General features: G+C 42.2%; 1 protein-coding gene across 3 annotated transcripts; it reads left to right on the forward strand.

Moving 5' to 3' along the window:
* Nucleotides 1-7,997: 7,997 nt before the first annotated feature.
* On the forward strand, nt 7,998-11,250 carry LOC116374194 (L-rhamnose-binding lectin CSL3). Of its 3 annotated transcripts, none has more exons than XM_031824795.1 (9): nt 7,998-8,125; nt 8,385-8,420; nt 8,501-8,545; nt 8,686-8,821; nt 8,948-9,066; nt 10,304-10,348; nt 10,449-10,584; nt 10,662-10,769; nt 10,989-11,250. In XM_031824795.1, exons 1-8 carry the CDS (start codon nt 8,095-8,097, stop codon nt 10,765-10,767), a joined length of 654 nt encoding a protein of 217 aa, XP_031680655.1. In that variant the 5' UTR covers nt 7,998-8,094; the 3' UTR covers nt 10,768-10,769; nt 10,989-11,250. The 3 variants fall into 3 exon arrangements, with proteins under 3 accessions (XP_031680655.1, XP_031680654.1, XP_031680656.1); XM_031824794.1 differs by having other exon boundaries at nt 7,999-8,125; nt 11,018-11,250; XM_031824796.1 differs by lacking the exon at nt 8,385-8,420 and having other exon boundaries at nt 8,036-8,125; nt 11,018-11,250.
* Nucleotides 11,251-11,730: the final 480 nt, after the last annotated feature.

The following is an 11,730-nucleotide window of genomic DNA, read 5'->3' on the forward strand; positions in this document are numbered from 1 at the left end:
TTGGTCATAGTATTTTGTGTTTTCGTTATATATTTGGTCAGGCCAGGGTGTGACATGGGTTTATGTGTTGTGTTTCGTATTGGGGTTTTATAGGATTTGGGATTGCTATGATTAGGGGTGTGTCTAGTTAGGCTGGGCTGCCTGAGACGGTTCTCGATCAGAGTCAGGTGTTTCTTGTTGTCTCTGATTGGGAACCGTATTTAGGTAGCCTGAGTTTCACTTTGTATTTTGTGGGTGATTGTTCCTGTCTCTGTGTAGTTTCACCAGATAGGCTGTATAGGTTTCATGTTCCGTTTGTTGTTTTTTTGTATTTATTAGTTATTTCATGTATCGTCACTTTTTCTTCATTAAAGACATGAGTAACCACCACGCTGCATTTCGGTCCGACTCTCTTTCGACAAACGAAGAACGCCGTTACAGTCGAGCTCCGAGACAGGATTGTGTCCAGGCACAGATCTGCAGCATTGAAGGTGCCCAAGAACACAGTGGCCTCCATCATTTTTAAATGGAAGAAGTTTGGAACCACCAAGGCTCTTCCTAGAGCTGGCCGCCTGGCCAAACTGAGCAATCGGGGGAGAAGGGCCTAGAAGGACAACCATCTATGCAGCACTTCACCAATCAGGTCAATCATTGGCCAGACAGAAGCTAGTCCTCACTAAAAGGCACATGACAGCATGCTTTGAGTTTGCCAAAATGTCTGGAGGAAACCAGGCACCGCTCATCACCTGGCCAATACTATCCCTACGGTGAAGCATGGTGGTGGCAGCATCATGCTGTGGGGATATTTTTCAGCTGCATGGAGACTAGTCAGGTTCAAACCCCCGAGCTGACAAGGTACAAATCTGTCGTTCTGCCCCTGAACAGGCAGTTAACCCACTGTTCCTAGGCCGTCATTGAAAATAAGAATTTGTTCTTAACTGACTTGCCTAGTTAAATAAAGGTCAAATAAAATAAAATAAAAGGTTCGATGGAAAGATGAACAAACGAATGATGGCCTCCACAATCACCCGACCTCAACCCAATTGAGATGGTTTGGGATGAGTTGGACCACAGAATGAAAGAAAAGCAGCAAACAAGTGCTCAGCATATGTGGTAACTCCTTCAAGACTGTTGGAAAAGCATTCCTCAAGAAGCAAAGCTGTCATCAAGGCAAAGGGTGGCTACTTCGAACAATCTCAAATATAAAATATATTTTGATTTGTTTAACACCTTTTTGGTTACTACATGATTCCATATGTGTTATTTCAGTGTTGATGTCTTCAATGTTATTCTACAACTTAGAAAATAGTACAAATTAAGAAAAACACTTGAATGAGTAGGTATGTCCAAACTTTTGACTGGTAGAGTATATAATAACAAAAACATATGTGGGGGATTGGAAATGATGTAGACAATTACATTGATGGAAGCCACAATCTATCTGCGATATTAAAGTTGATCTACCCCCTACATTTTATAGGTATCTGTACTTTACTATTCATATTTTTGACTACTTTTACTTCATTACATTACTAAAAAGTATGTACTTTTTACTTTATACATTTTCCCTGACACCCAAAAGTACATTTTTAATGCTCAGCAGGACAGGAAAAGGGTCTAAATCACACACTTATCAAGAGAACATACCTGGTCATCCCTACTGCCTCTGATCTGGTGAACTCACTAAACACATGCTTGGTTTGTAAATGATGTCTGAGTGTTGGAGTGTCCCCCCTGGCTATCCAGAAAAAGTTACATCAAAATGTTGCCATCTGGTTTGCTTAATATATTTGATTTAACTAGGCAAGTCAGTTAACAACAAATTCTCATTTACAATGATGGCCTAGGAAGAGTGGTATACTGCCTTGTTCAGGGGCAGAACAACAGATTTTTACCTTGTCAGCTTGGGGATTTGGTTACTAAGCAACCTTTCAGTTACTGGCCCAACACTCTAACCACTCTAGGCTACCTGTCACCCCAGGAATTTGAAATGATTTATACTTTTACTTTTGATACTTATGTATATTTTAGCAATTACATTTACTTTTGATTCTTAAGTATATATAAAACCCAATATATCTATTTTTAAAGTGGGATTTATTTTTAAAAGTGGGATTTTAGTGGGTGACTCAATTTGACTTCATTTTCTATTAAGGTTTCTTTGCTTTTGTGTAAGTATGACAATTGGGTACTTTTTCCCACCCACCATACAACCCCCCTCGGGCCGTATTGCTTAATTATTCTATACATACAGCAATGCATGTGCAATTCATACAGACCTTAAGTTGTGCTACAAGAATAGTTGCCTCTGAGGATTCACTCTGCATCTACTCCAGAATAGTCTTCTCCAGTTGCAGCTGATTGAAAATTTCTGATAGCTCCTCATAACTCACCCTGGGGAAGAATTCACATTCACCATTATTTAAACGGAGACATGGAGGAAAAGTGTCCCTCGGGTTATTGGATAAGTGATGTTTGAACATCAAAGGACTCACTCATGCTGGGCAATGTCTGTCGTGAGATTCTTTTTCACATTCAGCATTTTTTATATATATTTTTTATATAATCTTTACATATCATCTTTACCAGTTCATCTTCAAGGATTTGTAGCTGGCTGTCTTCATTTTCTTTCTGTTCTTTGATCTCTCTCAGAAAACAAAACTGATATGTAATCTCTGGCTGCATACAAGATTAAAAACAAATGTCAATGTTTGAAAAATAAAGCAATTGTACACAAGAGGGCGTGGTTACCTTTTTTTTCACGGCTGTGCTGCTGTCATAGGTACAAGGCGAAGAAGGCGAGCAATAGTTTCCCTAATTCAATGTTTCTTTTGTCAAGCTCCTCTGTGACTGAAGTAAGCATCAGTTCAATGTATTTTGCCATGGTGAGCAAGTAAAAATGAAAGGTAATATAAGAATGTGTATTACCAATCTGACTATTTGGGTTCACCAAACATGAAAATAGGAACTTCCTAAATGTCCCACCTATGTATCTCAACTGTTAATGTTTGAAATTCCTGGGCTGTGGCCTGAATCTCTACATGCTTGTTTGCTTGTTGATCTTTTATTTTGTTCCAGTTCTTCCAAGACTGAGTCTTTCTTGGCAATGACCTTTGCATTCTCCTATTTGTTGAGCTCCAATGCCATCACAATAGCTTTTCTGCTTTCCTAAAGAGATATTGAAAGTAACAATGCATGTTTTCCATTGTCTCATTACGCAGCCACATAAAGCTTGTCATTATAGAATGTAAAATGACCAACATATGCACCATTGGAATAGGCATGATGAATTACATAACCTGTGTTTGGAATATTCTCTTCATCAGCATATTGGTGTAATAAACAACGTACTAACCTTGCAGTCTTGATTGAGCTGTTCTGCGCTGTTCTGCAGACGTTCTCACAGGGATTCTTGTTCTGGTTTGAAACAGCGAAGGGCTTCCTGATGTTGCTCTGTCAAAAGAAATATGACGCTCTTGTCATAAATCCTGATTTTATACAGGAGTAAAGCAGTGACAGTACGATGCAGCTTCCATGCTTAAAGTTTCACTTCCAGTAAAATGCATGAAATGGAAATAAAAGTTCACTAAGACCTATGGGATTAGTTTTACTGGGTAATGTAAGTATGTGCACGAGAACGATACACCACATCTGTCATGTCTTGTCATATTATGTCTTGTTCCTGTTCTTTCTCTTCACTCTGTCTCCCTCTGCTGGTCGTATTAGGCTACCTTCTCTTTCTCTCCTCCTCCAGCTGTTCCTCATCTCCTCTAACTACCTCGTTCACCCCTTTCCCACCTGTTCCCTTTTTCCCTCTGATTAGGTCTCTATTTCTCTCTCTGTTCCTGCTTCTTTCTTTGTCAGATTCTCGTTTGATTTTCTCATGCCAGAAACAGACTATCGGCTCGTTTGCTTCACCCTTGTCCTGTCGGAATCTGCCTGGCAAGTGCATCCTGTACTCAGCTAACTGTCTTATCATTTGTACTGTGTCCAGTTCATCTGATGCTACGTGAGATCAGGTACCACTGTTCCTCTACGACCCGCGCCTACCCAGAGAGACCTGCAGCCTGTCGCTGCTAACCCAGCTATTCTCCTCTGCTGCTAAGAAGGGGGCTCTTTTGTAATTATCAGAAGGACTTTTTGTTTCATTTGTCGCCCTCTCTGCGGGTTGTCTATTTTTCCATTATCTACATCTGAAGAGGATCTATGTCTTCCCTGTGTTTACATTAAAGGACTCTGTTTTTGTTAAACTGCTTTTGGGTCCTCACTCAAGTGCACAACAACATCCATCATTTTAGTCCCGTGTGAATCTGACATGGCAGTAATGTTTACATGGCAGGAGAGCAACACTTCCAGCCAGAATAACCGACTGTTTCTCTGCACAGGCCAAGGTCCGCTGACACTACTAGTCTCAATTGACATCCCTGTGTTTTCCATGACATTACAGAGTATGACATTTTGACAAGAGAACATAGAACTGATTTGATCAATTGATGTTTAAAACACAGTGCTGCACACATACATTATTTTATATGAATGGCCTGCATTTATCAACTTTTATATTGAGTACTTTGTGGCTATAGACTTATTTAATGAAACTCTGTCTGTTGACGTAGTAGGCAAAATATTTCTAGATCGCAAATCGGGGCATCCCTGATTTCCCCACTGAGCTAAACTTTTTTGGAAAAGGCAAATACACTTGCTCTTCCATAAACGCATCTCAAGTGTAAATAAGCTTGCTGTTCAGCAGCTCAAATCAGCGGGATGGGGGCATTTTTATTAGAAGGGACGTCAACCGTGGATAGCTAAATTTATTATGTTCACACTTCCTCAATTTAAATATTAAGGGGACACCTATACATTTGGCTGCTAAGCACAAGTCAACAGTGTAGCCTACACTCAAAAAAAAAAAAAATGCTGGTTGATCCAACTGCTTGGTTGCAGGTGTTGGGTTGTTTTCCCACTTAGTTGGGGTTTTTCTTTTCTTTAAAAACTGCTGGGTTATTGATGTTGGGTTATTAAGATACGAATCCAGCGGGTCACATCAGAAGACTGGTGGCGTAGTTTAGTAAGGTTGTGGCATTCAGCTAGTTCTTTTTAGCCACTCATTAGAGTAGATGTCATTCCTGTTCATCTGTTCTGTTGCATAGATATCGCATGATAAGGTTGAACATTGATATGTTGTAGTTTTAATAAAATTTACAGAAGTGTATAAGGTTCGTCAAAGCCTACAGTGCCCCTTGACCCCTTGACCTTTCCACATTTTTTACGTTACAGCCTTATTCTTAAATGGATTAAATGAAAAACATACCTCAGCAATCAACACATAATACCCCATAATGACAAAGCCAAAACAGTTTTTTGAAAAGTTTTGCAGAAATACCTTAGTATTCAGACCCTTTGCTATGAGACTCGAAAATGAGTTTACGTGCATCTCTTTTCCAATCATCAAGTTTGCTGACAGCAGTGGTAGGCCTGATTTCCAACAACGACAAGACGGCATACAGGGAGGATGTGAGGACCCTGACGGAATGGTGCCGGGAAAATAACCTCTCCCTCAATGTCAACAAAACAATGGAGATTATTGTGGATTACAGTAGACAGCAGAGAGAGCTAGTCCCCATCCACTTCTACAGGGTCGCACTGGAGAGGACGAAAAGCTTCAAGTTACTCGGCGTGCACATCACAATCAACCTGAAATGATCCATTCATAGAGAAAACGGGATGAAGGCGCAACAGCACCTACTCAACCTCAGGAGGCCGAAGAAATGTGGCTTGTCGTGTAAGGCCCCCATGAACTTCTACAGGTGCACCATTGAGAGGATCCTGTAGGGCTGTGTCAACGCCTAGTACGGCAATTGCAACCAAAGGGCTCCCCAAATGGTGGTGCGGTCAGCCCAACGCATCACCGGGAGCACACTGCCTGCCCTCCAGGACACCTACAGCGCTCGGTGTCACAGATAGGCCAAGAAGATCATCAAGGACCTCAGCCACTCCAGCCATGGCCTGTTCACCCCGCTACCATCCAGAAGGAGGTGATAGTACAGGAGCATCAAAGCTGTGACCTAGAGACTGAGAAACTGGAGATAGAAGTTTCTTACTCCAGTCCATCGGACGTTAAAATCGTCTCCTCTAGCCGGCCTCCTCCCAGTACCCAGCCCAAACTTAGTCACTATTAAAAGCAGGGTACTGGGTTGACACCACCTGGTACTCTAACCTGTACCATAGAGACTGCTGCCATATGTACATAGTCATTCAACACGGTTAACTTTAATAATGTTTACAATAGAGTACCTGTACTGGGGTTCTGTGGTCACCGAACTGCCTTCAAGTGCAGCGGTCTCCCTTCACAGGAGTGGCAACTGGGAACATATAAATGCACAAAATGACTAGGACCAGCCTTTCTGGTCAATGGCGGTGAAGCCTGATAAGTGCAACACCCAAAGGGCTGCAACGTTGACGGGCAAGGCACCTGTCCAGCAGCCCTGAGAATGGACAGTTGAGAGGAAGAGGACACACACTCAGCCACCAGAACAACACATCGTAGAGATTGGACCATAGAGAATGATAGTCACAGTATATCATCTTTATATGTGTCCCATTATGGCGTACGTGAGCGCAAGGGCAGCTCCATTCAAATCAAATAACAAATGTAATTACATTAGAGACAATAGAGGCAATATTCATTTTATTAAAGTAGTCCATTGTCTTCTATAATTTCTATGAGTTGGCAAACAAACTTAAAGGCTGCACACCATCACAGAGTGTTTTGTTTGAAAAGGTACTGTATGAAGCCAAAGGTGGCAATTTAATGCTACCTACAGTTATGCAGTGTTTGCTCAAGTGTATAATTAATTGGCTGATCCCTCCAGATAACCTGGATTGAATAATGGGGAGCGTTAGGCAGGATGCAACCTTTTGGAAGGTTCAGATAAAAATATGCTATATTGAACAAATATGTCTCCCCGACATGGAGATTATTAAGGAAATACGTTGTCTCTATTCATGAAATGTATATCTGCAATGCTCAAAGGTTTTGCGACTGAAAGTGGCCCGTGTGATTCTTCCTTAACGAACGGTCTGCACAACGCATCACAGGGGGCAAACTACCTGCCCTCCAGGACACCTACACCACCCGATGTTACAGGAAGGCCATAAAGATCATCAAGGACATCAACCACCCGAGCCACTGCCTGTTCACCCCGCTATCATCCAGAAGGCGAGGTCAGTACAGGTGCATCAAAGCTGGGACCGAGAGACTGAAAAACAGCTTCTATCTCAAGGCCATCAGACTGTTAAACAGCCACCACTAACATTGAGTGGCTGCTGCCAACACAATGACACTGACTCAACTCCAGCCACTTTAATAATGGGAATTGATGGGAAATGATGTAAATATATCACTAGCCACTTTAAACAATGCTACCTTATATAATGTTACTTACCCTACATTATTCATCTCATATGCATACGTATATACTGTACTCTATATCATCGACTGTATCCTTATGTAATACATGTATTACTAGCCACTTTAACTATGCCACTTTGTTTACATACTCATCTCATATATATATACTGTACTCGATACCATCTACTGTATCTTGCCTATGCTGCTCTCTACCATCACTCATTCATATATCCTTATGTACATATTCTTTATCCCCTTACACTGTGTATAAGACAGTAGTTTTGGAGTTGTTAGTTAGATTACTTGTTGGTTATTACTGCATTGTCGGAACTAGAAGCACAAGCATTTCGCTACACTCGCATTAACATCTGCTAACCATGTTTATGTGACAAATAAAATTTGATTTGATTTGATTTGAGAAGCTCCACCTAGATGGCTACTTTGTTGGAAGCCCTCAGTGGCAATGTTCATGCCAACATGGATTTCATCCATCTAGAGTCCTCTATCTAACTCCATGAGACTGACTCAATAGCCAGGTTTTGACCACCAAACGCAGGCCCCTAATTGCAATGAGGTGCACCTGGAGACAAATAGATACACCTGGGTAAATTAAGACATGTCACATAACATAAATACCAGGTGTATTGGATCTTGTTATCATCAGTTGCATTTTCTCTGTTAGTACCACTCCTGTACCTGGCATCATGTGCATTTTGAGACTGACGGTGGTCACATGTGAGTATACAAAATCTGTATCTGATGCAGATTAGAATTTAAATATATATGACAATGTTTGTATTTGTGAGTGAAAAGAAGTACATGTAATATGATTTGAGGGACATTCAGTTCCTTTTGGGCAAAAAGGTATTCAAAGCATGGAATATGAGACCAAATGCTGAACTTGCGTATAGAGACCAATGCTGAGTTGTAGCTTCATGGTCCAAGTGCATATGATGTTGAATGTTGCTGAACTAGCTGTGTGATGTTGTTTCAGTGCTGGCTACAGCTTGCTGCACACTAACAGATGGAGGTACTGTATGTAATAATGATGATACTACTTAACCAAGCTAATGTGAGTGGTGTGTAATTCCTGTTTATTTGTCCTGGCAGCAATCAGCATCACGTGTGAAGGCTCTGATGCTTTACTGCAATGTGGTAAGCTAGTCCACACTGCTGAACAGTATACTCACCGACCACCTATGATCGTTTATACTGTAGATTAGCGTCACTAGCCCACACCATAGAGACCCATACTTGGCTCTCCTTCGTGCCTCACTGTTCTCCATCTCCCTCAGATGGAGGTAAGATCCATATCAAGCGTGCGAACTACGGTCGTCGTCAACACGATGTTTGTTCTATTGGGCGCCCTGATAACCAACTCACCGACACCAACTGCCTCAGCCAATCCTCCACCAGCAAGATGGCAGAAAGGTACTAGAACCTGTAACTCCTTGGCTGTAGTGTAAACAACCACCAGCAAGATGGCAGAAATGTGCTGGAACCTGTTGTGTTTACCTGTATGAACTCATGACCTCAACATGTCTTTGAAACACACAGATGCGGTGGGAAGAGCGAGTGTATTGTCCCTGCATCCAATTTCGTTTTTGGAGACCCCTGTGTCGGGACTTATAAGTACCTGGACACCAAATACTCCTGTGTCCAACAGCAAGAAACAAGTCAGTCTCTGAATGTGTGCTAATAATATTTAGTATTTAATATTTAGTGTTGGTATGACTGTGTCATGTTGGGACATTGTTTAATTCTCCTACCCACTTTTAATCTTGTAAAAAAGTAAGCTCAGCTGATTGCTAGAAAAGGAATATAATGGGTTGGTTCCCCTATGGTACCAGCTTGTTAACTTTTGTTTCTCCAAGTGTAAACCACCCTCAACTGCTAACTAACCCTAGCAAGCTGTGGATATGCAACTTGTTTAGTTTGAGTAGCCTATAGGGAGGTCAGAGACCTGGCAGTGTGGTGCCAAGATGCCGAAGGAACTGGTAGTGGACTACAGGAAATGGAGGGCTGAGCCCTTCCCTGCCAGGAGGCTAAAAGGATTGGTGTCAGCCCTCCGATTCTGAATTCTACACCATTGAGAGCTTTTTGACTGGCTGCATCACCACTAGGTATGGCATCTGACCACAAGGTGCTACAGAGGGTATCGCGTACGGCCCAGTACATCAGAGGCCGCGCTCCCTGCATCAGGATTTCGACACCACCTGTGTCGGCAGGCTCTACATTGTCAAAGACTCGCACCCCCCAAGTTATACTGGTCTCTGCTACTCCATAACAAATGGTACGGCTGCACCAAGTCTGGAACCAACAGGACCCTGAAAGGCTTCTACTTCCCCCAAGCCTTAACTGCTGAATGACTATCTGCATTGACCCTTTTTGCAGTAACTTTTTTGACTTGTCTCATATGCTGCTGCTGTTCCTTGTTAAATTGACATATCTAGCTCAATTAGCCAGCAAGAACATGGAAGGCAAGTGTCAAGCTTATATGATGCTTGTGCACTTAATCTGGTTTACCATGTTTCAGTGAACGGTAACTAGCTAGCGCAACTCCTACAGTTTTGCAGGGTTTATAGCCAATCTGACAGATGGCACAAACTGCACAGATTGGGTGTAGCGGGGTCGACTTTATTTTTTCAACAGTTTAGGTCTAGCCAGCCAGTTTGCTTAAAATGTTAGCATTTCGAGAACTGCTCATAAGGAAGTGAAACTAAAAGGTAACGGTGGAAGATGACGCGCCTAACTTTTTGTACTTTGGTTCATGCTAACGAGTTTATAATGACTTTTAGAAAAATGCACCTGAAATCAACATTCCCTGTCAGTGCGCATCACTAACACTTCACCAGGCTAATGTATGTCTTAATTTGTCTGGCCAGTGGTGTAACTCCTGTGTTGTCTTTGCAGTAAGCAGCATCATATGTGAAGGCTCTGATTCTCAACTACTATGTGGTAAGCTGGTCAACACTACCGTACAGTTTAATCATGTGGTGCCGTGTATATTAGTCACTAGCCCACACCAACACCAAGGTTTGTCCTTTCTCTTCCTCAGATCGAGGTGAGATCCGTATTCAGCGTGCCAACTATGGTCGTCGTCAACACGATGTGTGTTCCATTGGGCGCCCACATCAACAACTCAAAAACACCAACTGCCTCAGCCAATCCACCACCAGCAAAATGGCAGAAAGGTACTGAAACCTTCAGTGTGCATTTAGCTGTAGGAAGTCATTGGCTGTGGTGTTAACCTCTACCTGTTGACACACAGGTGTGATGGAAAGCGCCAGTGTATCGTCAAGGTATCCAACTCTGTGTTCGGTGACCCCTGTGTCGGAACCTATAAGTACTTGGATGTGGCTTACACCTGTGACTGAATGTGAGTTTTGTATAGGTGCACATGACTGGGAACTAGAATTCGTGTTGTATTTTACCTTTATTTAGCATGGCAGTTAAGAACAAATTCTTAATTTCAATGATGGCCTAGGAACAGTGGGTTGACTGCCTGTTCAGGGGCAGAACGAAATATTTGTACATTGTCAGCTCATGATTTGTACTTGCAACCTTTCGGTTACTAGTCCAACTCTCTAACCACTAGGCTACCCTGCTGACGATTTTGTCTTGCAGGATATCTTCCTGGGGAACCTGAAGATGTACAAGGCTTCTGGGATATCTTCATCAGGTCGTGCTGTTTTCCTCCAACCTCTAAATCAACTTCAATGACCATTGTAAACCCGTGTACATTGTGCTGAAGCATTTCTTAAACAATTTCTGAACTGTGGCTGAATTAAACGAAGCGGCAGGAAGACGATACTAGTTGCCTCTTGTACATTAATAAATGTCACACCAATATTACTGAACATGTGTCCTTTATTCTCTCTTACTGGTCCTAATTCGTATGCATCAACAGCTAATCTGGTCACAAAGCAGGCCTGGATAGGTAAACATTTTAATACAATGTGTAGACTCTACAAACCTTGCTCGTTAAGTGGTTGGCTCATGAACCAAATGTTCCCTTTCTGTGTAGATTCAGTTTGACTATTTCATCTGGTAATAAACATACTTACAGGGAAGCTGCCCAACCACATCACATTAGTCATCTAACAGCCTCTTAGCCAGAGACACAAAGGGTCAACGGCACGTCGACAGATCTCCCACTGTCAAATGGGGACCTGACCGATACAGCCCTCCAAGAGCTGCCCCTCAAGCATCAGATTCCACCCTGAGAAATGCATTGAATTCCATTCCCTGCCCCATGCACCACCAATGAACGAGAAACATACAGGCCAATATAACAGCAAGGCCAACGATGTATGGAACCATGTCCATCTATGAGCATT

The sequence above is a fragment of the Oncorhynchus kisutch genome, linkage group LG5, assembly GCF_002021735.2.
Source record: "Oncorhynchus kisutch isolate 150728-3 linkage group LG5, Okis_V2, whole genome shotgun sequence".
NCBI classification, from domain to species: Eukaryota; Metazoa; Chordata; class Actinopteri; order Salmoniformes; family Salmonidae; genus Oncorhynchus; species Oncorhynchus kisutch.

Excerpts from the sequence above, each read along its gene's own strand:
- LOC116374194 (XM_031824795.1), top strand. The coding sequence starts at position 8,095 with ATGTGCATTTTGAGACTGACGGTGGTCACAT. Across the intron at positions 8,546-8,685 it reads TGATGCTTTACTGCAATGTG|ATGGAGGTAAGATCCATATC; the intron begins GTAAGCTAGTCC and ends CATCTCCCTCAG. Across the intron at positions 10,349-10,448 it reads TGATTCTCAACTACTATGTG|ATCGAGGTGAGATCCGTATT; the intron begins GTAAGCTGGTCA and ends TCTCTTCCTCAG.